At 42.5% G+C, this 26,092-nt stretch overlaps 1 protein-coding gene and 1 long non-coding RNA gene across 2 annotated transcripts in view; one reads left to right on the top strand and one right to left on the bottom strand.

Annotated features, from left to right (window-relative positions):
• LOC135974338 (uncharacterized) overlaps positions 1-4,904 on the bottom strand; it is a 40,411-nt gene extending 35,507 nt beyond the window's left edge. Inside the window, exon 1 of the long non-coding RNA XR_010591582.1 lies at positions 4,766-4,904. This is a non-coding gene — a long non-coding RNA (uncharacterized LOC135974338). The remainder of the gene's footprint in view (positions 1-4,765) is intronic.
• LOC101945174 (sodium channel protein type 2 subunit alpha-like) overlaps positions 1-26,092 on the top strand; it is a 190,588-nt gene that overhangs the window by 141,870 nt on the left and 22,626 nt on the right. The window contains exons 18-21 of the mRNA XM_005290394.5: positions 143-260; positions 10,297-10,451; positions 13,487-13,660; positions 21,954-22,076. Coding sequence (XP_005290451.2) covers positions 143-260; positions 10,297-10,451; positions 13,487-13,660; positions 21,954-22,076 — 570 coding nt within the window. The remainder of the gene's footprint in view (positions 1-142; positions 261-10,296; positions 10,452-13,486; positions 13,661-21,953; positions 22,077-26,092) is intronic.

The raw sequence follows: 26,092 nt of genomic DNA, 5'->3' as shown, positions 1-26,092 counted from the left end.
TGTTGGGGGAGAATGTATCTTTGGCCACATATACCAATGTTTCTTATTCCTTGCACATAGTGTTGCCTGCTTAATATTAATTACAATTCAAAATAAATATACTGATAAATATAAAATCTATATTCTGGGCTTTCATTTGCAGAAATTAAATATTTACAGCTCATCTGAAGGTAGTACAATTGATATAACTTTCCTTGGAGAAGAAAAAGCAGATATTGAATCAGAAGAAGCACTAGAACCAAAGGCCTGTTTTACAGAAGGTATGGAAAGAACATTTTGGTTTATCAATTCCCATTAGTGCAGGCTGCTATAGTTATATAGTCCAGGCTTAAATTAGGCTAGATGACAAGGGGTTGTAGACTTGAACCCCAAAATAAAGAGGCTTCTATTGTGGGCCGGCTGCTGGTAATAGGATATTCTAAAAGTATAAGCAACCTAAGGCCCTGACCCTACAATAACTTATACCTATACTTAAATTTACACATTGTTAGCATTGAACTCAATGAGAGTGTTCCTGGCATATAAAGTTAAGCAGGATCAAGGCCTAAGACTTTAAATTTTGTAACGACTAAGAGATCCAATCCTGCAAACTCTCACTCATGTAAGTAGTGCCTTTGATGTCAAATGGAGTACTCTCCTGAGTAAAAACTGTAGGATCAAGCCTCTCAGCCTGCTTTCCTGCAAAGAAGCCTGCCCACACACTCATTTCCTGCATAAACTTCAAAGGGCCAATTTAGGAGAATCTGAACATTCAGAAATTTTGAGATGTCAAAAAAGTGATATTTTGGAATTTCAGTTGTATAGCACCATAAATGTACACACTGCTTAACAATGTGCAAAATCTGATAAAAATATGGAGTTCTTATATAGAGTTTTTATCAGTAGAGCTCAAAGCACTTTATAAAGGTTACTATCATTATCCCCATTTTTACAAACATAAAGGACAAAACCATACAGCCTAGTCCTAGTTTTCCAAAAAGTTTGAAAGTTCGATGCAAGTTTTCACCATTTCACTTTGAACAATTTTTGCACTTCTATTTTTCTATAAAATTCAAATGTTTCATAACAACTTTGAAGCTTTTAAATTAGAACTTCAAATCCACATTTGGCTCCAATTAGGTCCCTTGTGACTTAGAAATGTTCTCACTTTCATGTGAAAATAAACCCACTTTCAAGAAGAAAAAATTACAAACATAAATATCTTTGCAACTCAGGACCATTTTCAAATTCTTAATGAAATGCAAAAAAACCACTAAATTTTTGAGTATTTCACATTTTATTACAAATACATTTTATCTAAATGCATGATGTGCATTGCTGTCAAGGATGTGACCAACTTTTAGTTAACTAGGCATTTTGAATAACTCAAGATGAGATTATTGGGGCTATAAAGTATATGCTCTTGGTCATTTCAGTAAAAGTTGCAGGAGTATGTAGTATTTTTACGTGAGCTGATGAAATACAATATAGTCTATGTGTAGGGCCCTACCAAATTTACAGCCATGAAAAATGCATCACGGATCGTGAAATCTGGTCTCCCCCTGTGAAATCTGGTCTTTTGTGTGCTTTTACTCTACACTATACATATTTCATGGGAGAGACAAGCATTTCTCTCACTGGCGGGTCTCACCCAAAGGAAGTTGCAGGGGGGTTGCAAAGTTATTGTAAAGGGGGTTGCAGTATTTCCACCCTTACTTCTTCGCTGCCTTCAGAGCCAGAGAGCGGCGGCTGTTGGCTGAGTGCCAGGCCCTCTCAGAGGTCCAGAGAGGCTCGGGCCACTTCCAGCTTTTGAGGCCCTAGCCATAATAAAATTAAAAAATGACAACACATGAAAACAAAATAAGGCACCAAAAAAAGAGACATAATTTGAATATTTTTTATTTAACAAATGCTTTTCTAGCCTTTTTCTGTGCAGATGCACTAATTATTGAGGGAAAATCTAGCTTTCGTGCAATGTCATTGTTGATATTAAGCATGGTGAGCCCATTCAAACGCTCTTGTCCCATAGTTGAATGGTAATAGTTCTTTACCTGCTTCAACACATTGAAGGTGTGTTCACCTGAAGCCACTGATGCAGGAAAACTGACAAAAATATGCAATTCAGGTGTCTAAATGTGAGGTCCCCTTTGAGCTTGAGGACCAGGCCAAATGGCCCTCCTGGCCCCCCCTCTGATTGGCCCTGCTGTGCCTAGCTCTGAAGGCAGCAATACCATACCATACCATACCATACCATACCATACCATGCCACCCTTACTTCTGCGCTGCTATCGTCAGAGCTGGGTGGCCAGAGAGGGTCAGCTGCTGACTGAGGGCCCTACTCTGAAGGCAGCAGTGCCGAAGAAAGGGTGGCAATACCCTACCATGCCATCCTTACCTTGGCACTGTTGCTGGTAGTGGTTCTGCCTTCAGAGCTGGGTTCCCAGCCAGCCGCCAAATCTCTCTGGCCACCCAGCTCTGAAGGCAGTGGCACCATCAGCAGCAGTGCATAAGTAAATGTAACAATACTGCAACCTCCCCCCCCCCCGATAATTACCTTGTGACACCCCCTTCCACCACCCCCACATACACAACTCCTTTTAGGACCAGGATCCCTACAATTACTACACCATGAAATTTCAGATTTAAATATCTAAAATCATGAAATTTACAATTTTTTAAATCCTATGACCGTGAAATTGACCAAAATGGACTGTGAATTTGGTAGGGCTCTATCTCTGTGTAACAGATCATCATGAGAACTAATGACACTCCAGGGAGAGCTAGGATTTTACCTCTGGGGTCATTAAAATGGTTTAAGATACTTTATGTTTGACTAATCTCTTAAAAAGAATGGGAAGAGTGCTAGTGACCAAGTGGGCATGAAAGCTCTTGGGCTCTGCTAGAATATGAAATTCGCACAACTAAATCCTTCAGGCCTCATAATGAAAACAGAGCTTTCCAAGGTGCAAGTGGACTATACAGATCAGTGGTTCCCAAACGTTTTACTAAGGTAACCCACCAACTGTGTTTTGTCTTCTTTTGCAACCCACTCAGGGTCCAAACTGGGTGGGCAAAAATCATAGGCATTGTGACCCCATGCAGGAACCCTAAGCTCAGAGCAGGAAGCTGGGCCCATGCTCACTATCCAACTCCACACACACACACACACACACACACACACACACACACACACACACACACACACACACACACACACACACACACACACACACACACACACACACACACACTCCACGGCCTCTTCTCCACACCAGCCCTATGATCTAGAACCTTTCTGCAAACGGGTCAGGAGCACTATCTAGGAAATATTACCATAGATGGTTCTTACAAACCTATATTTCATGAAAAGTTTACTTTTGTTCTAATCAGAATAGTTATTGTTTTTCTCATCATATTTATTTGGGAAATTAGTATATTTTCCCAAACTTGTCTTGGGTAGAACCAATAAGACAATATAAATCAATAAAAACTACACCTCTACCCCGATATAACCCGACCTGATATAACATGAATTCGGATATAATGCGGTAAAGCAGAGCTCCGGGGGAGTGGGGCTGCGCGCTCCAGCGGATCAAATCAAGTTCGATATAACGCAGTTTCACCTATAACGCGGTAAGATTTTTTTGGCTCCCGAGGACAGTGTTATATCGAGTTAGAGGTGTATATACAGATTAAATAATTATCATAGTTGTAAATTGCGCCTTTAATACACCCTATTTGTTAAATCCTGTAGAACACTTTTCCTTTATTTTGAGATTAATAAGTGTTCCAAGTTATGATATCTATAACTTAAGTGCCGGCAATATGCTTATTGCTATACAAGGCAAAAAAGTCTTTGCCCTAAGAAGTTTCTATTCCAAAAGACAGAGAAGTTAAGATGCAGTGGTAGACCCAGAAGATAGTTTTTAAACTGGAGGAAAGGGGTTTCCTCAGTCTTTTTAGCTTGCCTAGTCTTGAGATGTCAGTCTTAGCCTTGATAATTTTCTCTAAGGGTTAACGTTTGTGGGCCTCATGGTTTTAGTGAGTCTTTTGGAGGCATTTGAATGAGGAGAGAGTGGGGGCCTTGCACACTAGGATTATTATTTCATGTATAGGGGCTACACGGAGGAAGACACAAGGCTGTGAGTGAGTGAGTGAGAGAAAGTGGCAAGGCTGGTGTTGTTGGAGAGGAGGGAGTGAGGGGGACACAATAAGAAACAGGATCCAAGATGTGTAAGGTGGTGCTGCATATCTTTCAAAGGCAAGGACAAAAAGTTGATACAGTAGGGTACGAAGAAGCAGCAGAAAGGTTCAAAGAGGGGAGACTTGTGGGGTCATCTACAGATGAGGATGGCATTTTTAACAGCTGTATAATTGATAAACTGAAGGGAAAGGCACTATAAGAACATAAAAACGGCCATACTGGGTCAGACCAAAGGTCCATCTATCCTGTCTTTTTACAGTGACCAATGCTAGGTGCCCCGAGGGAATGAACAGAACAGGTAATCATCAAGTGATCCATCCCCTGTCGCCCATTCCCAGCTTCTGGCAAACAGCGGGAACTATGAGAATTCTAAAAACTAACACTGTGGGAATCAAGGAGGCCAAAGAGGGAGAGGCTGCAGATCCTCCCAGAGCCGGAGCCTAGCCACCTTCTTCCCCTTCCATAGCAGGGTAGGGCCACAGACACTAGCAGTCTAGCAGGGAATCTGCTGCAAACATACCTTCACAGCATTTTTCAAAACCTGCTCCCCTCCCCCTGTAATTTTGTCCATTTACCTCTTACCTGTGGCTCTCATCCATCTGCTGTTGCACAACTTCTCTCTTCATTCATCTAATGACAGCGCCACCAACCTTTGGAGTTCAGAGGAGGTCCACTGTTTTTGTGGGGGGATCCAGGACTAAGCCCCCCCTTCAGCTCAAACTTGGGCTGGAGCGGGGAGAGAACCCCTGAAAGGACCCAAACCCACCCTCCTCCTGGATACTGAAGTGGGTCCTCAGCTCTTGGGGGAAGAAGTAGTTCTCCCACTCAGCTCCCTTTCCTCCCACTATGAATCGGAGGATTCTCATGATGCTGAGGGGTAAGTCTTGCCAAACCCCAGCACATGTGTTCTTCACAAGGCAGCAATTAGTGTTGTTAATTAACAGGTGGGGTGAAAATCAGTGGTTCAGTCCCTCCTCCACCTTGCAGCATGTGTGGGCATGCAGAGTAGCCTGTTACTCCTATGCAGCATTCTCTCAGCCAGTAGTGTAATGGGAATTTGGGAATTGTGCCTGTCTGAGTTTCAGCACAAGAACCTTGCTCTGCCAGGTAAAGAGACTCAGTTTTCAAGCAGCAGCAGAATGGGAATTGTGTCTTTTGATCATAAACTGTAATCTTTTTTTTTTTTCAGGGAAGGGGGCTTTGAGTTTGAAAGGCTGGGAAAGGGTCTTTCTCTCCACCCCTCCCCTACTCCAGACTGGCTTCCCACTAAAGCATAAGGAGCATGTCAGGCAGCCTGTGACCAGAACAGAGGCTCATGAGGATCCCACACCCCACAGAACTGCACCATTAGAGGAGTAAATGGGAAATCCCTTCCAATGTTCAAAAGGCCCCCTGAGTTACGGAGTAAAGCCCTGAGTGGTACTAGGTTGCATCTGCAGTATTTACTTGGGTACTTGCCAGCCTGGGGGAGCAGGTAGGCAACCTTTTAGGGTCCTAGGGACATCTAGCAAGCTACTTCCACAACTGAAGTATTTGTACCAGTACCCCACTGTGGTGGTATGGTCCCCAGGCCAGGATGAATAACATGCTATCTCCCCTCTGTGTAAACAGCCAGGGGAACTACCACACATGCACCATTAGGAGAGAAGGAAACTGCAGGACTTTCCCAGGACAGGGTGCCAGTGGCTTACAAGGAACTTACTAATATTAGTTAAATGCCTTCCCTTTCAGGCAATATTAAATACATAGTTTCTGGCAGATGCATTCTAAAGGACATCTGATTAAAGCCAAGTGTTAAACTAAAATGTGATATGAAAACAAAGAAATTTCACAAGATCTGGGAGCCTAAGTTTGGTGCAGCAGTAGCTTCACCAGTGAAACACCTTCAGACTTGCATCTGAAGAAGTGAGGTTCTTACCCACGAAAGCTTATGCTCCCAGTACTTCTGTTAGTCTCAAAGGTGCCACAGGACCCTCTGTTGCTTTTTACAGATTCAGACTAACACGGCTACCCCTCTGATACTTGACCTTCAGAAGGAAAATTCCTTCCAAAAGACCCCATAAATCATAAGAGTGATGACCTACTACACAGCAGTTTCAAAGTTGCAGCTATCACCATTCAGACCAAAGGTTTTTCATTTATTTAGTAAGGAAAGTCTACTCAGTAGCAAGCAAGTAGCTCATCGTCTAGCGGTATGAACCTTGAGACATCTTGGGCTCTTTCCTGATCAAACCCTTGATGTGATTTGTGACAAGAGCAATGGCTTTTAACTTGATGGCTGCAAGGAAGCCATGTGACACCCATGAGTAGCAATCAGTCGTCATAAACAGATACCTTATATATCCAAATGCACAGATCAGAAAGAGCAGTTTGGGGAAACTTCAGATAAGTTAGTAGCTGAGAATACGGAGAGCCTCAGACCACACTATCAAAGCCAACGTAGCAATCTACTGGTCGCTACTAGCAGCAAGGGTATCCAGGAAGACACTATTACCATGGCAGAGGGAGAAATCTGAAGCAGAAGTTTCCAAGGAAACCTAGATAAATTTTTCTCCAAACCAACAATATCCTCATCATGACAAAGACAAAACGAGCATTTGTGTACAAGAGGTCACAATTTCTGTCCTAGACTCTTCCTTTCGATCTACCCTTTCTGCACTCAGAATTTTAAGTAACAACTAGCAGTAGTCACAGCAAGGTACAGATCATAAATTAGATACCTATATTCTTGCATAGACAATAAGCTAATCAGTGTCCTGCCCAGAGAAGCTGACCACTCACGACTGGAAAGCTGATGGAAAGGACTCATGCCCACCAGTTCTTCAAAATCAAGAAGAGCTTCTGAACCCAATGCAGAGAATTGCTCACCCATGGATCAAAACAGACATAGCTCTGGCCATAATTTTACCAACACAGCAAAGAATTGCAAAGATCCAAAATTTCATTGCATTGATCATTCCCTGGCAGAGGTCATCCATAACCTATTATTTCCAAAGCTAGGATTGCTAATGCCAAGCATTGGCTTCATCCCCTGAGTGGGCTTCTCAGAATCACTTTTTGAGGTCATGGAACCACACTCCTGATGCAGTGCAATGCATTAGGTGTCATTCTCAGATGGCATCCGAATTGTCCTTTATGGAACAGGTAAGTACAAAGAACGTTCTGAAAGTTAACCCTGTTTCCACTCTAGACCCTTGCTTACTCACTATGATAGCAATTCTTGCGGTATGGGTAGCATACTTGGCAGACAAATTTCCAAAATCTCAAAGTACACATTCTTTAGATCACTTTGACAGCTCTACAAGCGGTATGTTTGAACAAAAAAAACAACACCACCCCACCAAACCTACGACGGACATTGCCATGTGGGATTGGACCAGTGGTTCTAGTCCAATATCCTGTGTATGACAGTGGCCAGTATCAGCTGCATTTCAAACTACTTCATTAAATCAGTGGAAATTTGTATCTGAAACACTCTTAAATTAATTTAAACCTGTTTCATATCAGTTTAGCTTTCCTGTGTAGGTTTTCTTTTTATGTATAGATATCTGTTTAGTTCTGCCTCAAGATTGTTCTGGCATGAATGTTGTGATATCTTCAGTGTTATCCGTTCTTGTGATACTTGATGTTTTTCTTAAAGCCCCGCCCTGCTCCTTAAGACATATTATTAACAGGAAATCTCAGCTTTCTTTCTTTTTTTCTCTTTTTTTAAGTTTCTAGCCCTCATAGACGCAGCAGAATGCTTGAGTGTGCCCAAAAGACTCAGAAACTAGAAGACACAAAATGAACCCCAAATTTATTATTTTTTAAAATATCATGATATTTAATCAACTCTCATTATGTTTGAGGCCTGACTCATGATTTTGGAACACTTGAGATTGGCAATAATGTATCTGGTCAACATTTCAGATACCTTTCTCTCCCCCCTCCCGCCCCCCACCCCGTATCAGAGGGGGAGGAAAGTAAGAGATGTTTGATTGGACTAAAAAGAATGATACCCTAACTCCCTGATGATGTGTAGAGGAGCGAGTCAGAGCAGGCCTCTCCTTATATAGAAGTGCATGGAGGAATGTGCGAAAGGGAGAGGAGTTTCTCTCAAATTCACTAAATGATAATTTTCTGACATGTAATAAACAGATTTCCAGTTTTCAGAAATGCTCTTCCTGTATGAATTCAGAGGCTGATTCCTATTGTATTACTTTTGATTAGAAATCTGGAATACCTTTTGCTATCTCAATTATTTTTTCATCCTCAATCAATTGTTGATTACATTTTGTAAGTATGAACTCATGCCCTTTCCTCTAGATTTATTCAAAAACAACAACAAAACCCTTCTCCCTCCAAAAAGATACAATATTATCTTACAAGAGCAACAAAATATGTTGATGACTGGGAGATGTGGAAAGGGGGGTGCACCAAAATGTGGTTTCAGTGCTGTGTCTGCATAAAATTAGTGAATACCGTTCTCAGAGCACATTTAGGCTGACACCACTGGTGATGATTTACAATCAGGCAAGTAAAATAGCCCAGTCTTATTAATTTTTATTTCAGTAGGAGAAAAAGGGAAACATAATAGTGTTTTCCAAATTGGGAGGAAAAAACAACAACAAAGGAACGAAATCAATGGGACAACTTGCATAAGCAAAAAAATGAGCAGAAATATAACTCCAAATCACCAAGGAAGGGCATCAAAAGTTTCAAAGTTGGTGTCAAAAGTAATAGGATTTAAAAAAGAAAAAGAACAATGCCAAAAAAGATAGCTATGGTGCTGATATTTCACACCAGTCAGCATTTAACTTTGATGTCTGCAACAAGGTGTATTATGCAGGAGTTTGTTAAATATTTCTGACAGGAACTGAATATTTTAATCATCCAGCTTGCTGAGATTTCCTGATGTGGAGAAACCATAATTAGCGTGTGTATAAATTCTGTTTTTTTCCCCCCACTGAAAAACGTATTATTGAATGTCACTATTATTTTGTGTTTGTGCATGCGCATGTGCACAACAAAATTTTTATTTACAAATTGTAGCATTCAAGTAAACCTCTTGGAAAAAGGTTCATAGAAATTGAAAGGGGAACTATCAAGGTAAAATCATTTTTGAAATAAAACAGTTTGTTATTAATTAAAAGTCAAATCCTGCTGTGACTTGTGCCATACATAACTTCACTCTATCCAGTGGGATTACTTATGTGAATAAATATTTGCAGAATTGGGTTCGATGGGATAAATGGTGCAAAACACTTACTACACTATTTGCTGCTGTTGAGTAATCTGCCTATGGAACTACTCACAGTAGTAAGCACTACAACTGGTAAGTCTTTGTAGGATCTAGTTCTTAAACTTAGTAGATACACCTCTACCTCGATATAACGCTGTCCTCGGGAGCCAAAAAATCTTACTGCGTTATAGGTGAAACCACGTTATATCGAACTTGCTTTGATCTGCCGGAGTGCGCAGCCCCGCCCCCCCCTCCGCCCCCAAGTGCTGCTTTACTGCATTATATCCAAATTCATGTTATATTGGGCCTTGTTATGTCGGGGTAGAGGTGTATCATTAAAACAGCATTTTTAAATATCTACTTTATTTCCTACTCTAATTTTTCAGTAGAGAAAATATTTCCACAAAAGGAAACTTATTTTCATATTAGGCTATACAGAAACTTGATTCTCTCCCCTCCCCCTCCCCCCCAAAAAGCTACGTTTTGAGTCCAAATTACTAGACAGTGACCATTTTACAATATCCTAGTACATAATTACACTGTTCTAATGAAAAATACTGTTATGTTTTCTTAGGGACCAATCCTACAAAAACACACACGTGGAACATATTCATATGAGTGAAGTTACTCATGTATAAATGTCTACAGGATCAGTCCTTAGTCTCTGCCTTCTGGTAGCTGCAGTTTGTTTTCTTGTTCTGTATGTACATTTTATAAAAAGGTTGTAAATGAAAGTGAGCTCAACTATATCATTGCCTCTGATTCCCGGTTTGATGTGGAGTCAGGAGGCTAGCAGAAACTTAGTATCAAAATTTAATTTGTCAGCATTGATTTACTATTTCAGAATAATATCACAAATTGATTTGTCATAATTTATTGTCCTGATGATTAGGCTGTGTACGAAAATTCAAGTTCTGTCAAGTCCGCCTAGAAAATAAGAAAGGAAAAATCTGGTGGAATCTTCGAAAAACCTGCTATAAGATAGTAGAACACAACTGGTTTGAAACCTTCATTGTCTTCATGATTCTCCTCAGCAGTGGTGCTCTGGTAAGTGAAATGTGTAACAGGCATATTATTTCTGAGAGAAAACGCCCTTTAGAAGAATGGTTAATCAAAGAGAGATGTATATACAGCTTTTTTTTTCCACTAGGAAAAAATTATTTAAAAAAATATTTTAATAAAAAATGTCACATATCTGGAATGCCATATGGGGACACCCAGAATTCCTTTATCCTACCATTAGTAGAGATTAGTTCTTCACACTGTTCTGGCCAGAGTTTGTATTGGGGTCAGATTGTGAGTGAGTGGAAGTTCTCTTTCAACATTCTGGCTGGCTCAGACAGAATACTTGCAGGAGCATTGGGGAAAATACACACAAAAATAGAGTCTGTAACACCTGTACATATGTATGGATTCATACCTTCACTAGACCGCTTTCTTTTTCTTAGTCGGTATCTAGCCATATCCCCTTTGGAGTCTCTGTCAGCCCTGTCCTTGGTTGCTGAGAATACAGTAGCAGAGATGTGGCTGCTCTTTGTGTGTAACGCTCTTTCCCTCCTTGTGCACCTCTGCGGGGCCAGCCACAATCTAGCTTTTATTATTTTATGGAGAAATGGAAGTGGTGGTCAAACCCAGATTTTGTAAAGGTTTGATCAGATGAAAAAGAAAACAAATATAAAATGACATGTAAAAACTCTTATCAAGGTTCTTGGACCATACTCCTGTATAGATTCCTCCAGCCAAATTCCTCTCTCTCTCTCTCCCCAAGCCTTCTGGGTGTCTTTTATTGCATAGAGAGAGCTCATAGATTTTAACATGTTCTTTATATTTGCTGCCTTTTAATTTGTCATATTACCTTCAGCTCTGCCTACCCCCTGCCACTGCACACGCAGAATTCTGGGGTAATGCTGTAGTAGCAAAAACATCAGCAGTTGAGGACATTGTGTCACATTGGTAGATAGCAGGTGGGAGGAACAGTTGGACTGCAAGATGAAGGAAAGGGGAGGAGAGTTTTTGGTATAAGAAACTGCAGATGAGTGCATGGATGGGGAGCTGGTTTTAGAGAATAGGACTAATAGGGTCCAGGCTGTCTGTTTCCATTTAGGAGCAGGAGTCCATGGGTAGATATGGGAGGGCGACAGATGAACCACTTGATTTTGGTGGTTGACTAGACAGCAACAAGACGACTTTTTTTTTTTTTTTAAGGAACAATGCTTGCAAACACTTAAAAAAAAATCCCAAAATGGTGTAGCAACCCTAGACAAGGAATCCCTGTGAACTTTCAGTGCCTGTGGTACAGATTACACAGATGTGTATTTCTTATAATCCCAATCTTTCCCTTAGGCCGCGACTCTTTAATTTAAAATTGATATTTCTGATGTGCCGTCTCTAGGCTTCATGACTGCTTGCTAGGCATCCAGTAACAGGGTATAGGGCATTAACTTGCTTCCCACCAAATTAATAAATCTTCTTCTGGGCCACTTAATTTCTATCAAATTAAATTTCTTGTATGAAAAGTTTTATTTGTGTAAGTAGTAACTTTGATTAGTAGAGGATACTTTTTATTCACATATTAGAAACAGATCGTATCCATGCTTTATAAGGGCAAACCACTGTTACATAATTGTCCTAATTTCTTTGAACAGGTAACATATGAGTTTCAGTTTAATTAGCCATTTACCCTCCCATTATTTTTACACACCTACATACCCAGTCTAGTCGGGCAAAATTCTCCAGATTACATTTTTTAAAAGTTCTCTAGGTTTGTAGCCAAAATCTCATAAAAATCCATTAAGCTATTCATTTATTTTTACACTCTATCACAGAGGTGGGCAAACTATGTGGCCCATGGGACTGTCCTGTCCGGCCCCTGAGCTCCTGGCCTGGAAGGCTAGCCCCCAGCCCCTCCCCTGCTGTCCCCCGGCCCCCTGCAGTCTCAGCTCACTGCGCCACCAGTGCAATGCTCTGGGCGGCGGAGCAGTGAGCTTCTGGGGCAGTGCCGTGGCGGTGTGGCTGCCTGTCCTCTTGCAGCTGCGCTGCCAGCCACCAGTGCTCCAGGCAGCGTGGTAAGGGAGCAGGGAGGATTGGATAGAGGGCAGGGGAGTTCAGGGGGTGATCAGAGGCCGGGGGTGTGGATAGGGGTTGGGGTGGTCAGAGGGCGAGGAACAGGGGGGTTGGATGGGGCAGGGGTCCTGGGGGGCAGTCAGGAAGGAGAGGGGGGGTTGGATGGGGCAGCAGGGGGCACTTAGGGGCAGGGTGTCCGGGGGCAGTCAGGGAGAAGGGATGGTTGGATGGGACAGGAGAGTCCGGGGGCAGTTGGGACAGAGAGCAGGGGGGTGGATTGGGCAGAGGTCCCCAGGGGACCGTCAGGGAATGGGGGCGGTTGGATGGGGCAGGAGTCCGGGGGGGGGGGGGCATCAGGAGGCGAGAAGCGGAGGGGGGGGAGTCGGATAGGGGTTGGGGGCTGGGCCATGCCTGGCTGTTTGGGGAGGCACAGCCTCCCCTAACCAGCCCTCCATACAATTTCAGAAACTCGATGAGGCCCTCAGGCCAAAAAGTTTGCCCGCCCCTGCTCTATCATGCATCCTGCTTGTGTTTTAAAAAGAGACACCTGGAAACAAGTGTCTGTTTATATTTCCTATAGTTATTCACTGCATGAGCTGTCATTTGAGGGTTAAGGATTTGTCAGTTACAGTATACAGCATTGGGTCACTGTGCCTCATTTCTTCTTGCCACATACTTATTACATACTTTTGTGAGCTGCAGGTATTCGTGTCTAATACTGCCTTGTGCATTGAATTGAGATTTGGCTTGTCTGAGTCACAGGGTCTGTGTCTAGGATGACAGTAGACAGTTTTCTAAAAACCTTTGGAGGATTGCTGTAGATCACTCCCATCACCATGTACCAAAGACTTACATCTCAAAAATATATTTTGTAATCAGTGATAAATACTACCTTCAGAAAACATCCTGAATTGGAAAGTGATTTACCTTTTCCTTTTCATCTTCAGCCCATGCAGCCTAAATTGTACCTTGCAAAGGCTTATGAATACTGAACTTGAATACTATTTGTTTGTTCACAGGCTTTTGAAGATATATATATTGAAAAGCGTAAGGCTATCAGGACCGTGCTAGAATATGCTGATAAGGTCTTCACTTACATCTTCATTCTGGAAATGGTGCTAAAATGGGTGGCCTATGGTTTTCAAACCTATTTCACTAATGCCTGGTGCTGGCTGGATTTCCTGATTGTTGATGTATGTACTATATTTTCTAAATAACCTATTTTTACTCTTCTGTAAGTTGGCCATTCTACATAACTCATTGTTAGTCATATGTATAATGAGGACAGTACTCTGGGTTAAAAATGACCAAAAATTCACAACTGGTGAACATTTCCCTGTTGCCTTGTGGTTATTTAATAACGCATTAAAACTGCATTTGTATGTTCCATTTCATTCTGCATCTTCTGTTTGTTTTCAGCAGTAATTCTCATGTTCATTTTATAGCATTCCTGCTCAATGAGGTGGCAAGACAACTTTAAATATAATCCTATCACTTTTCAGCCACTTTTGACCTTCTAAAGCAGTGATGGGCAACCTGTGGCCCATGGGCTGTGAGGGTAATCCGCTGGCGGGCCGCCAGACAGTTTGTTTATATTTGCATGGCCGCCCGCAGCTCCCAGTGGCCATGGTTCGCCGTTCCCGGCCAATGGGAGCTGCGGGAAGTGGTGCGGGCCGCAGGGACATACTGGCCATCGCTTCCCACAGCTCCCATTGTCCGGGAATGGTGAACTGCAGCCACTGGGAGATGCGGGCAGCCGTGCAAAGGTAAACAAATTGTCTAGTGGCCCGCCAGCGGATTATCCTGCCAGGTCGCAGGTTGCCCACCACTGTTCTAAAGCTTATATTGGGAACTAAATCTTTCTTACTTTTGGCTTGGCTTGGCTTTTCTTCTCAGTCTCAGTTTTGGTTTGGCTTCTGTCTATATTGTCTCTCTGAATACTATACTTTTAAAACAGAAGTAATCTATTTTTATGGGTAATAGAATTACTGTTTTACTGCTAGCTATGATAAAAACATAGATTGGTATCTTCATAAGCACCTATATGACTTAGGAGCACTAATCACTGGGATTTGCACTCCAAAGTCATTTAGGTACTTTCAAAACTCCCATGCATATATTTTATTTTATGACATCTACATGAGTTCATACTCATGAGTTCTTTCTGTCTTTGCAGACATTGGGAAAAATTCAAAAAAACTGACAAGGCCACACAAACTCTGGAATCCTGCCAAAAGTTTTAAATCTGCAACCAGCAGCAGTTCAAGCATATCCATTCCTTTCCTGTAAATACTTTGGTTTTTAGTTGTTGGGTCTTTCTTTTTTATGTTTGTTTATGTTCTTTGCTTCCACAGGCAAAGCAAGTTAGTAATTCAGCTTCTCCCAACCTATTTGTTTTAGAATTTTAATTTTTGTTTATTTTTGCACAATAATTATCTCATATCAGATTCTAACTCCTCTCTCCCTCTCCTCAACTGAGAAAACCTTAGAGCATTGAAACTCTAACCTTCTCTTCTGGGTTTCCTTTGCCCACCTATCTAGGTAAAGTCCCTCCCTCACCACTACAAAAAAAGCATAAAATTAACTCCCCCTTCTGAGACAGGGGCAGTGGCTCATAAGAAACTTAAAATAGATACTGTGACTCCTTCCCCTCTTTCCTGTTCCAATAGCTCTGTTCTTCAGGAGAGGAAACTATCAGTTTGTGCCATGACCACAATCTCTGGACAGTCAGGAGCATGCTGTAACACTAGGATAGTGCCTTTAACCACATAAAAGTAGAGGAAGGAGGTCTCAAAATAAGGGAAACAACCTGTTTCTAATTTTGTTTGAAGAAGATATTCTCATATTCTCCTCTGAAGACTGCATAGGATCCAAATGGGGACTGCTGATTAAAACTAAAATGTTAAATGAAAACATTGGATAATTTCATAAGTAATGGGAAGCTAGTGGTTTCCCAGCTATACTCATCCATGGCTCAGCTGCTAGGATTGCTGTGACATGGTAGAATTCCACACACTGTATCTCCAGAAACCCATGATCTTTAATTTTCCATTTCTATTTGTCCATCAAGGCCTGCTTTTTAATAGATACTACCCCACTCCCCAGTCCCCAACACAGATTTTGGAATTATTATCTCTATTAAAAAAAACAAAAAACTGCACCCTTCATCTCATGAAGTTAAAGTACCTTTCCAGAGACATCCTTTGGTAGTAAGGTGATACACGGACTGCGCCTACCCTTGCTTTTTAAGACATTATCTTTGAGAGTAGGAAAACCAAGACAAAGGGAAAAGAGCCAGTTGTCAGAAATGCAGTGCCATATAATTAAAATTCTGAAAAACTAATGAAGCAGTGGCTTCCTTTGTGAAAAACATGGTGGCTTCTCAGAAACCCAGTAGGCAAAATGCATTAGAGATAATCTGAGGCTTCTAAGATGCTTTTCCCAACACAGCAACAATATGGTATGATCCTGGAGGATAGGTCCATCAATGGCTATTGGCCAGTCTGGATAGGGATCCCACCTGCTCTAATCGTCCGTAGCCTCGGTTTCCCAGAAGCTGGGAATGGATGAAAGGGGTGGATCACTCAATGATTGCCTGTTCTGTTCATTCCCTCTGAAGCACCTGGCATTGGCCACTGTCAGAAGACAGGATACTGGGCTAGATGGACCTTTGATCTGATTCAGTATGGCCCTTCTTATATTCTTAGGATAACCATAAAGCTGTATTGTTCCCTTTAAATATGAGGAAATCCTCACAGTGCTTCATAATATTTCACTCACCACTTCTTGAATAGTCGATTCCTAAGTGTTTTGCTATGAGAACTTTGCAGCCAACTCAGTTGCCAGGCCCCAGTTTAGTTAAGATGGAACTTTTTTGTGCTCTTCATAGTTCATAGGATTTAAAGTCTTCAGGAAAAGTTGGAAGAAATAGCTGCAGAAAATACAAAGAAGCATAAGCATTCTCTCCAAGCTTCTGAACAGATCAGGAGCTGGTAGTCCTCTAGTAACTGTATCCAACATAAATATTCCATTGGTATTCTGACTCTACAAGAAGTAGATATTGGAACAGAAACTTCAGGAGAAGTCCCAGGCAAAATTCCGCTGAAATTTCTTCCATCGAAACATCAGCATGACTATGCCCTTGCACATCTCAGGCCCATTCTAAGTTTGAAAGAGCTACTTTTACACTACTCCAAATGCACAATAAAGCTATGTATTCAACTGGACCTGAGGGTTTCATGCATTGAGGTCCCACCATAGATTTAACTGCACATAAGAAAGTTACCAGTGTAAACACTAAAATCACTCAGTAGTTGATATGCTCCCAAATAAACTTTACCAGCAGTACTATACTTCTCACTGTTGAACCAAAAGGAGTCTTGTTATAATGGATTCTTCAGCTGCAACTGGACCAGAATTCTCATAACAGATCCCAGCCTTGTAGGATGGGGAGTACACCTAGAAAACCAGATAAGTTAAGGATCCTGGTCACCCACAAAAAGAAAAAGTATAACTATCTGATAACAATGCTAGCTGTTAAATTTTTGAAAAGCACTGCCAGCTCCAATGTTCTCATTCTTTTACATATTTTTATTTTACTCTTGGCTATGGAATGTTTTCTTCTGCTGCGCTTTACTGCTGGATACTTCTTGTTGCTGCAAATGTCATGAGATAGAATGGAGACTTTCTGACTTGGCAATATGCATTCATTGTCTGACATCTTTCCTACACTTACCACTAGAGTTTAACTCTTTGGAGGTATAATCTTTTTTTGTGATTGTAGTGTAAAACATTTTAGACTTCTGTTTTGAAATTTTCTTATAAATAGCTGTCTAATAATTTATAAGTTTCTACACTTTTTGGTAGGATCCAGAGTTGGTGTGTCCTCTAAGACAAACTGATTTCATTTGAACTGCACCTAATCTCTGCACATATAAAAGGAATGTACTGGAATGATTGGTGTAGATGCCAATTTTAGAAAGGTAAATGTAGAAATGTATTAGGTAAATAATTTTACATTAGATAAAATATAATTCTTAAGAAATTAAAACATTGGTAAATGTACCTAGCAATTTGCTTTCTCCAGAATTATATCATAGAATTCTGTTACACTTAATGCTTTTATAATGCAATATCATTTGAGCTCAGAACTGATGCCATTTTTTGTGGGGGATGGAAGGCAGTCCATTATGGTCTTAAATATGCAACAGGAGGAGGAAGAAATCAAAAGGCCCCCACACAAAATTTTTCCTCCTAGAGGAAAATGTATTGCTTTCATTGCCAAAATGAGATTCCAGTCTGACCCTGAGTCGCCAGGGTTTTCCCTGGCTCCGGAATCACAGAGGGCAGAGCTGACAGGAGGAGGAGGGAGAGTAAGAGAAAGTATTCTCACAAACAGTGAGAGAAATCCCCTCTGAAGTGTTCATCTGAGAAGAGGATCTCTTCCCCTACATCCTCCAAATCAAGCGAGAGACTGCATCTTAGTACAGGTGTGTCAGGAGGTCACAAGGAGCCTGGGTCTGGCTAATTGTTACCAAGACTCAACTGTGCCAAAAACCTCAGTCATGGATGGGACAGACTCAGCCTCAGTACTGGTGAGGGAAAGAAGAGAGTGGAAACCCCCTACACCAACAGTACAGACTCACAGCAGCAAGGAGCAGTCATCGGTACCTGTGACTAACCACCTGGTCTGAACCAGCACTGTTGACTCCACCAAGAGGTAGAAGCCCTTCCAGCCTCAGGAGTCAGGTATACTGTTCTTGATGACCTGGCTGCATATGCTGACCCAGAGTCACCAATACTCTTGGAACCAGTCATGCAGAGAGGTTCCCACACCACAGATCCACCACTCACCAGTACAGCCAACAAGATGGGGCATAATAAGACAGCGGGTACCAATGACTCCACCTGTTGATTCAGAAGATTTATATTCCTCAGGTGAGTTCAAGACCTGGATGACAACTCTACTGACTGTACTGAGACAGAAAGTTATTCCCGATATAGATTCCAGAGCTTCTTGGGCACGTTCCCACTCCCACAGAGCACACTACACTGCTGAGAATCAGTGGTTCTCCCCACAAGGAGACCCTGCCCCCTTACCAATGTAATCTCTTGCACTGGTTTTAATGTGCCCCCTTGGTCCGGTCCTGTCCTAGTCCTGTCATCACTAATGAAGGGTCCATTTGAGCCCTTACCCTCGTGTTCCTTTGCTCACCTATCTATGAAGGTTGTATTCCTGGTTGCAATTACCTCAGCCAGAAGAATAGGTGAGTTGGGGGCCCTTATGGCTGACCCACCTTAGACAGTCTTCCACAATGAAAAGGTTCCCTGAGGTTGCACTCCAAATTCATCCCCAAAATAACCCCTGAATTTCATCAAAACCAGGTCATCCACTTGTCTTCTATCCAAAGCCACATGCCACCAGAGGGGACAGGTAACTACACTCTCTGGATGTCTGTAGAACCTTGGCTTTGTATCTGCAGGGGACAAAGCCCTTCAGAAAATTTCCTAAGTTATTTGACTCTTTTGGCAAATGTATGAGACAAGAAGCCACCTACTCAAAGAGACTGTGCAAATGGCTTTCAGCTGCATCCTGCTTTGGTTACAAGTTAGTGGCAACCTTCCCACCACAAGATGGGAGGGCTCACTCGACCAGAGCCCCATCCCCATCAGTGGCTTCACTTAGAAGTGTCCCTCATCTGTAGAGTGGCAATGGTGGGGCTCTGTACACACTTCTGCAAAACATATTTGCATCCTTTGGCAGAGCACTCCTTTAATCTGTGGTACAGCATGGTTTCTTGCACCCCTGTCCTCGATGAATACTGCTTATGAATCACCTTGAGTGGAATACACGTAGCGGCCATCACTCAAAGAAAGAAAGGTTACTTAGCGTATAGTAACTGGAAGTCTTCAAGGTGTGTGGTCACTATCTGTATTCCACTACCCACCCTCCTTCCCTTCTACTGCGGGGCCTTATCCTAGGACTATTCACAGTAGAAAGGTAACCAAAGAGGCAGTTGGTCTTCACCACCCCTTATGCCCTCAGTTTGGTGCACAAAGAAGTAAAGGGTATATATGTGGACTAACAAACACAGCCAACAAAAAATCTTCTGGTCTCAGGTGAGTGGAATACACATAGGGACTACACATCTTGAGGAACTCCAGTTACTGTAAGGTAAGTAACCACAATTTATACCTTTTGTCTGCTAGACTGAAGAGCCGTGTATTATCAAATTTCTGTTCTCCATGTGTCTATTTACATAGGTTGATCAAATCACCACTTAATTTCCTCTGATAGACTCAAGAAGCTCGGTCAATTTAGTTTTTCACCAAAGGCATGTTTTCCAATCCTTTAATCATTCTTGTGGATCTTCTTTGAAGAATTGAATTAATAATTGCACCAGATCTATGCTGTAATGTAGATTATTATTTCCCAGAAAAGAGAGTAACAAAAACAAATGGCTGTATGCCACATTTTGTCACAACTACAATAATTTTATAGTAATATAGTAAAATACTTCATGAAGGATTTAGGCTGCAAACAGATCATTTTCAATCTGCCTTGTAATGACAAATAATGATATTCTATTTTATTACTGAACATGCAGCAATAAGATTTAGTTCCTACAGTAATATGCTTAAGTGTAAATTCCTTAACAATCTTATCCATTACACCAGTAAATAAGCTTTTTATTTTCTGGAAGAAAGTTATTTCAGACTCAGTACCTTCCACATGGATTATGCTGCCTACTGAACTAACTGAAAAAATACTTTCAATCCAACTAATGAAAACTAAGTGGAAAATCTTTTGATTAAATGGATGTTATCTTAGATTCTTCAGGTTTCCTGATTTTCTAATACTACTTATATTCATTTAATGTCAAATTCTGAGAAAATTACAGCTCGTATTGCATTTGGGAGAAAATTACAGGTGCTTGACAACTTCTGTGGCTTGTTTTCTGAGTTTGGTGAAGAGTTGAGCCAACCTAGAGCCTTTCATCCAAATCCTCATCCCCTACAAACCTGGATGGCACTGATAAAAATGGAAGTCCGTTCCAAACCACCTCTGGTTGTGGTCTAACCAAGATTTTGCAAAACCAAACATGGGCTCCTTGCCCCAGCTATTCAGAATAATTTGTGACGAAGTTTTAGCATAGTTTGATAGGAGACACTCCTGGCAGAAGACATATCATGCACGAATTTTCTTGCTGTATTGGCAATTAGGAGGGGGAAAGTACTTCCTAATATGAATAAATTAAGTAATACTCAGATCTGTGAATCATCATTCCAAGCAGCCTTACTTCGAACAGTCCTCTGTATAGGTAGGGGAGGTAAGCCATAGCAGGAAGACTTCTATGGAGCTGAGGAAGCTTCACAGAGAAAGAGAAACACCTTTTCTTGCACAAACTGAGTAGCCTACAACTGATTACTTTTTAGTATACCTTGATCCTTGTGAAAGATACTACAGAATTCAATAAATAACTTTTTGGCACAAGGTTCTTCATACAACACTGAATATAAAACCTTTAATAAAACACAAGATTGATCGCACAAATTAATTACTGAATTACATATTGACCCATCAACTCTTGATTAATAGTATCCTGAATTCTCAACAGACTTTCAGTTTTTTTTCTTCATTGTGGTGTTTGGGCCCTGGAGAATATGACTACTATAAGTTTCTAAGGACTTTAAGCCTAATCCTATTCCCACTGAAGCTGATGTCAAAATTTCCATTGATTCCAGATCAGGCCCCTGATTGAGAGTAATAAGGCTCTTGTAAGATTTTAAGGCAAATTGGTTAAAATATAAACACATTGACAAACTATGTAGATTTATCTTTATTGCTTTACAATAGGTTCTTTCTGCTTGGTATAGCTTCTCCTCAGCTAAATTTATAGCATAATAAGTCAAAAGGGTTTCTTACACTAACAGGATTTCATCAGCATGACAGACTTTATGTATGAGAAATTTTGTGCCACCAGGATTTCACTATGATGCCCTTTATGAAATATTTTTGAGTAAGGTAGTAACACTGTCACAGTCAAAATATTGTGTTAGTAAGAATTGTGGAGAAAGTCATCCAACCTTTTACTATTTTTTCCTGAGAATGTTATGATTCATCCATACCATGATTTCTCAAGGGCAGTAATGTCAGAAAAAGACTATTTGTGTTTTTTAGTCCAGCCCACAACCTGTATTTTGCAAAGGTACTTCCTATATCTAACCTGTTCATGTATATATGTAATGATAGTATCATAGATCAAGAGACTAAGAACTTCAGAAATTCACTAACAACTTGATGTCTCTTCTTTTCCAGTTTTTTCCACTACCCAGTTGCTCTTGCTGTTAGAAGCACCGGGCATCTAAGAACATTTTCCTAATATCCAGGCTGAACTTTTCCACATTTAGCCATTATATCTTGCATCCTTCAAAGGGCAATACAAGATACATACAAATAATTTGTCTTTGTTTTTTTGTGTGTAGGTTTCTTTGATTAGCTTAACAGCTAATGCCTTGGGCTACTCTGAACTTGGTCCAATTAAATCACTTCGAACGCTACGAGCTTTGAGACCTTTGAGAGCCTTGTCGCGATTTGAAGGAATGAGGGTAAGACAAAATGAAAGAACCTGAACTCTTTATTTCATAAAAAGCGACTATTCATGTAAACATGCACAAGAAATTTTAAAAAAATAGGAATGCTGTACTCACTCTTTATTGCACCTCTGTTACTGAGTTCTACAGAACTATGTTTTATTATGTTGTTTCTAACCATATGCAATTGTATGCATTAGCTGTGCTCATTTGGGTTACTTAATCTCTAATTAATCTTCAGAAGTTTTTTTTAGCTGTCAGTTCCTAGCAGACTTAGCTGTAACAAGTTTAAATGTAAATTGATTCTATTTATATTTTTTCTCATAATTAGCTTATTTTTAAAGTAATCTTTATATAGCTTTATAATTTTTATATATTTTGCATACTTTATATACAGTATGCAGAATGGCTTCATGTAGGTATAGAAAAAACAGAATGAGAAGTGTTCAAATCTATTTTTATTATTCTGTTGGCTGTCAGGTGAAGTTTATACGGAATAAAGGATAGAATGATCCCTTTCTTTATTAGGAAGTTAATCACAGTAACTAAAATATCTTGATCGCAGTAAGAGTCATTTATCAAATATGCGTACCTACATATAATATTTTTGGTTCTCTTTTCTACAGAAATTGAATTATTGCACAATATCTGTATCACACAGAAAAAATATGGATTTGATTAGTATTTTTCTTCTGTTGATGTTTTTCTCTCTTGTAAGGTACCATGAAGACACCCCATCTAACGTTATGTGAAACACATATTCAGTGTGCTTTTATGATTTCTGCAATAGCTACTGTCAGCATGATTGTGACCCAGCAGTATGGGAGATATAAATCTTGTTTCATTCTTTGCTGCTTGGATGTATTTATGTAGTGACACAGATGAACATATGTAGCACCCTGCCTCAGTGACAAGAGTTCTTCTTCGAGTGCTTGTTCATGTCGATTCCAATCAGATGTGTGTGCACATGCACGATGGCCGGAAGATTTTTCCCTTAGCAGCATCCATTGGGTCAGCCTGGGCGCCCCCTGGACTTGCACCCTCATGGCATCTAATATATAGCCCTGCCGACCCGCTAACCCTTCAGTTCCTTCTTACCGCCAGTGACAGTGGCTGGAACTTCCCTTGGCTCTTGCTCAGCAAGTTTCTTCGTTATTCCGTGTATATAGTTAGTTAGTTGTTAGTAGTACTCCAGTTAAAGTATAGTATGGTAGTTGGGGGGTTTCCCCCCACTCTGGTCCCGGTGCCGTGGCATGCCGTGGTCCCCGGGATTTAAGAACTGCGTGGCTTGCGCCAAGCGCATGCCTAAGAGTGATCCGCACTCATCGTGTCTTAGGTACCTGGGGGAGACCCATCAGAAAGATCGTTGCAATATCTGCTGTGAGTTCTGCCCGAGAACACTTAAAGAACGGGAACAGCGGCTGAAGGTGATCCTCATGGGGAGGCAGCCTTGTGCCCCCATTCCAACCCAGGCTCGAGAGACCTGACCCCTACAGCGGCAACCTCGACGTGTCAAGCCCCAGCGCTGTTGGTGACTTCGGCGCCGAGAAAGAACTGCTCTAGGGACGCTCGGCACCACTAAGGCTCCTCATGGGTTCCATCTGATAGGCACCGCTTACAGCGCCTCAAAAGAAGAAAAAGCCAGATGACCGTTCTCCTCTGGCCACTCCTCAGCGTCTCCTTCCGGGGCCGTGTCAACTCCTGTCCAGGTGAGGCAGTTGAGTCTGGCCCCACCTCAATCTCTGGTGCAGCTTCAGCTCACGTCCACGCCAGAAGCATACCAGGCTGCCAGAGATCTCCTCCACCTGTGGGCACCCTTCTCACCTGCCAGGGAGGAACCCTCAGCCCCGTCCTCCGGTGCATTCGAAAGGAAAGCCTGCTATGATGTCGAGGCGCTCCCCTTCGCCTTGTCCATCGACACCTACATGTTCCGACAGAGAGCCTTCCCGCTCCCCGAGCTCTCGACGTTTGAGGCACCGAGGATTGGCTCCTCCGTGGTCTTCAGTGTCTGAGACCTTGGAGTCGGAGCCCAACTCTTATTGCTCAAGTAGGAGCAGAAGCCGTAGAGCGAGGTCAAGCAGAGACAGAAGGGAGCAGTAGGTGTGGCCTCCGCAGTGGCAGAACCCGCCTCAGTGGCCTTTCTGGACTCCCTGGGCTTATTACCAGGGCCAGTGAGGAGCCCAGGGCCCACACTCAGCGACATCCATACTCGGCTCCAACTTTGGCACCAGCCTTCACGATGGCGACACACCCATCTCCCACTCCTGCACCATTGTTGACGTCAACCTCGATGCAGGCATCTACGGCCCAGGTGCCGATATCGGCACCTGACCCCACGACCCCAGCGGCTCCTGTGAGCGTGCCGATGCAGTTCCCTCCTGTGAGACTGATGCCGATGCCAACATTGGCTATGACGCCTATGGCCCCAGCACCATCATCGGCACCACCTTCTCCAATGCTGCCCCAGGAGTCATGTGACCTGACCGGGGCAGATGGCAGGGAGCTTCTACCACTGGCACACGCTTCCTCCTCCTTGTTGAAGGACGAAGTGTTGGCAGGGACATCCATAGCTCCTGCATTAGAGGACAACAGAGTTCTACTGCAGTTGCTCCGCAGGACTGCCCAAGGTTTGGGCATCAAGGCCGAGTAGGTAGTTGAGGACACAGATCCCATGGTGGACATCCTAGCAGCCTCTGGGCCTTCACAGGTAGCGTTACCCCTCATAAAGACAGTGGTGGACACCACCAAGACTCTGACCGACACCGGCATCCCTGCCACCAACTGCCAAATGCAATGAGCTCCAGAGGCTTTGAGCATCTCTACTCCCATCCACCTCTGGACTCGCTGGTCATCGATGCAGCTAACCAGCAGGAGAGACAAGGTTTCCAAGGTCCTTCCCCAAAGAATAGGGATGCTAAACGCCTGGATCTCATGGGTAGAAAAATCTACTCCACTGGTGGTTTACAACTCTGTATTGCTAACCAGCAGGCCACTGTGAGCAGGTACTCTTATAACACCTGTGCTTCCATGGCTAAGTTCACGGAGCTCGTCCCTTCGGACTCTTGGTCAGAATTACCGCCTTGGTGGAAGAAGGGAAATTAGTCTCCCGTGCTTCACTTCAGGCTGTCACAAGAGTCATGGCGACAGGGGTGGCTATTCAGCGGGGGGCCTGGTTGCAAGTCTCAGGATTACCCTACGAAGTCCAACAAACAATTCAGGACCTCCCGTTTGAGGGTGAGACTGTTTTCAGAGAAGACAGACAAACAGCTCCACTGCTTAAAAGATTCCCGAGCCACCCTCAAATCCTTGGGCTTGCATACCCCCGCCACACAGTGGAGACACTTCCACCCACAACCTCCTCAAAGATTCCAGCAGCAGAACAGCCAGAACAATTCTAGGAGGAGGAACTGGAGTGGTAGGAGAAGGCAACTTCCCTCCGCTAATCAAGGACAGCCCAAACTGCCCTCTGGCCCTAAGGCCTATCCCGGACCTGCACGACCTCAACAAGTTTGTGAGGAAACTCAGGTTCCACATGGTCTCTCTGACCTCCATTATCCCTTCACTGGATCCAGCAGATTGGTATGCCACCCTCGACTTGAAGGACGCATATTTTCTCATAGCAATCGCGCACAACCACAGAAAGTTCCTCAGGTTTGTGGTTAACAGTTCCCGTTACCAATTTACTGTCTTCTCTTTCGGCCTGTCAGCGACAGCTCAAGTCTTCACCAAGTGCATGGCACTCATTGCTGCCTTTCTGCGAAAACTTCAGATACAGGTGTTCCCATATCTCGATGACTGACTGATCAAAGGCCAATCCAGGGCTCAGGTGGAAGCTCAGGTGGCATTCATCAGAGCCACCTTCGAGAATCTGTGTCTCCTACTGAACGAGACAAAATCAACTCTGTCCCTGGTCCAGAGGATAGAGTTCATAGGGGTGGTTCTGGACTCAACCCTAGCCAGAGCATTCCTCCTGCAGGCAAGATTACAGGCCCTTGACACCATGAACCAGGGACTCAGGCAGTTCCCCACCA

This window comes from Chrysemys picta, chromosome 11, assembly GCF_011386835.1.
Source record: "Chrysemys picta bellii isolate R12L10 chromosome 11, ASM1138683v2, whole genome shotgun sequence".
In the NCBI taxonomy this organism is placed as follows: Eukaryota; Metazoa; Chordata; order Testudines; family Emydidae; genus Chrysemys; species Chrysemys picta.
Note: the sequence above shows the minus strand (reverse complement) of the source record. Positions and strands in the feature narration are given on the sequence as shown.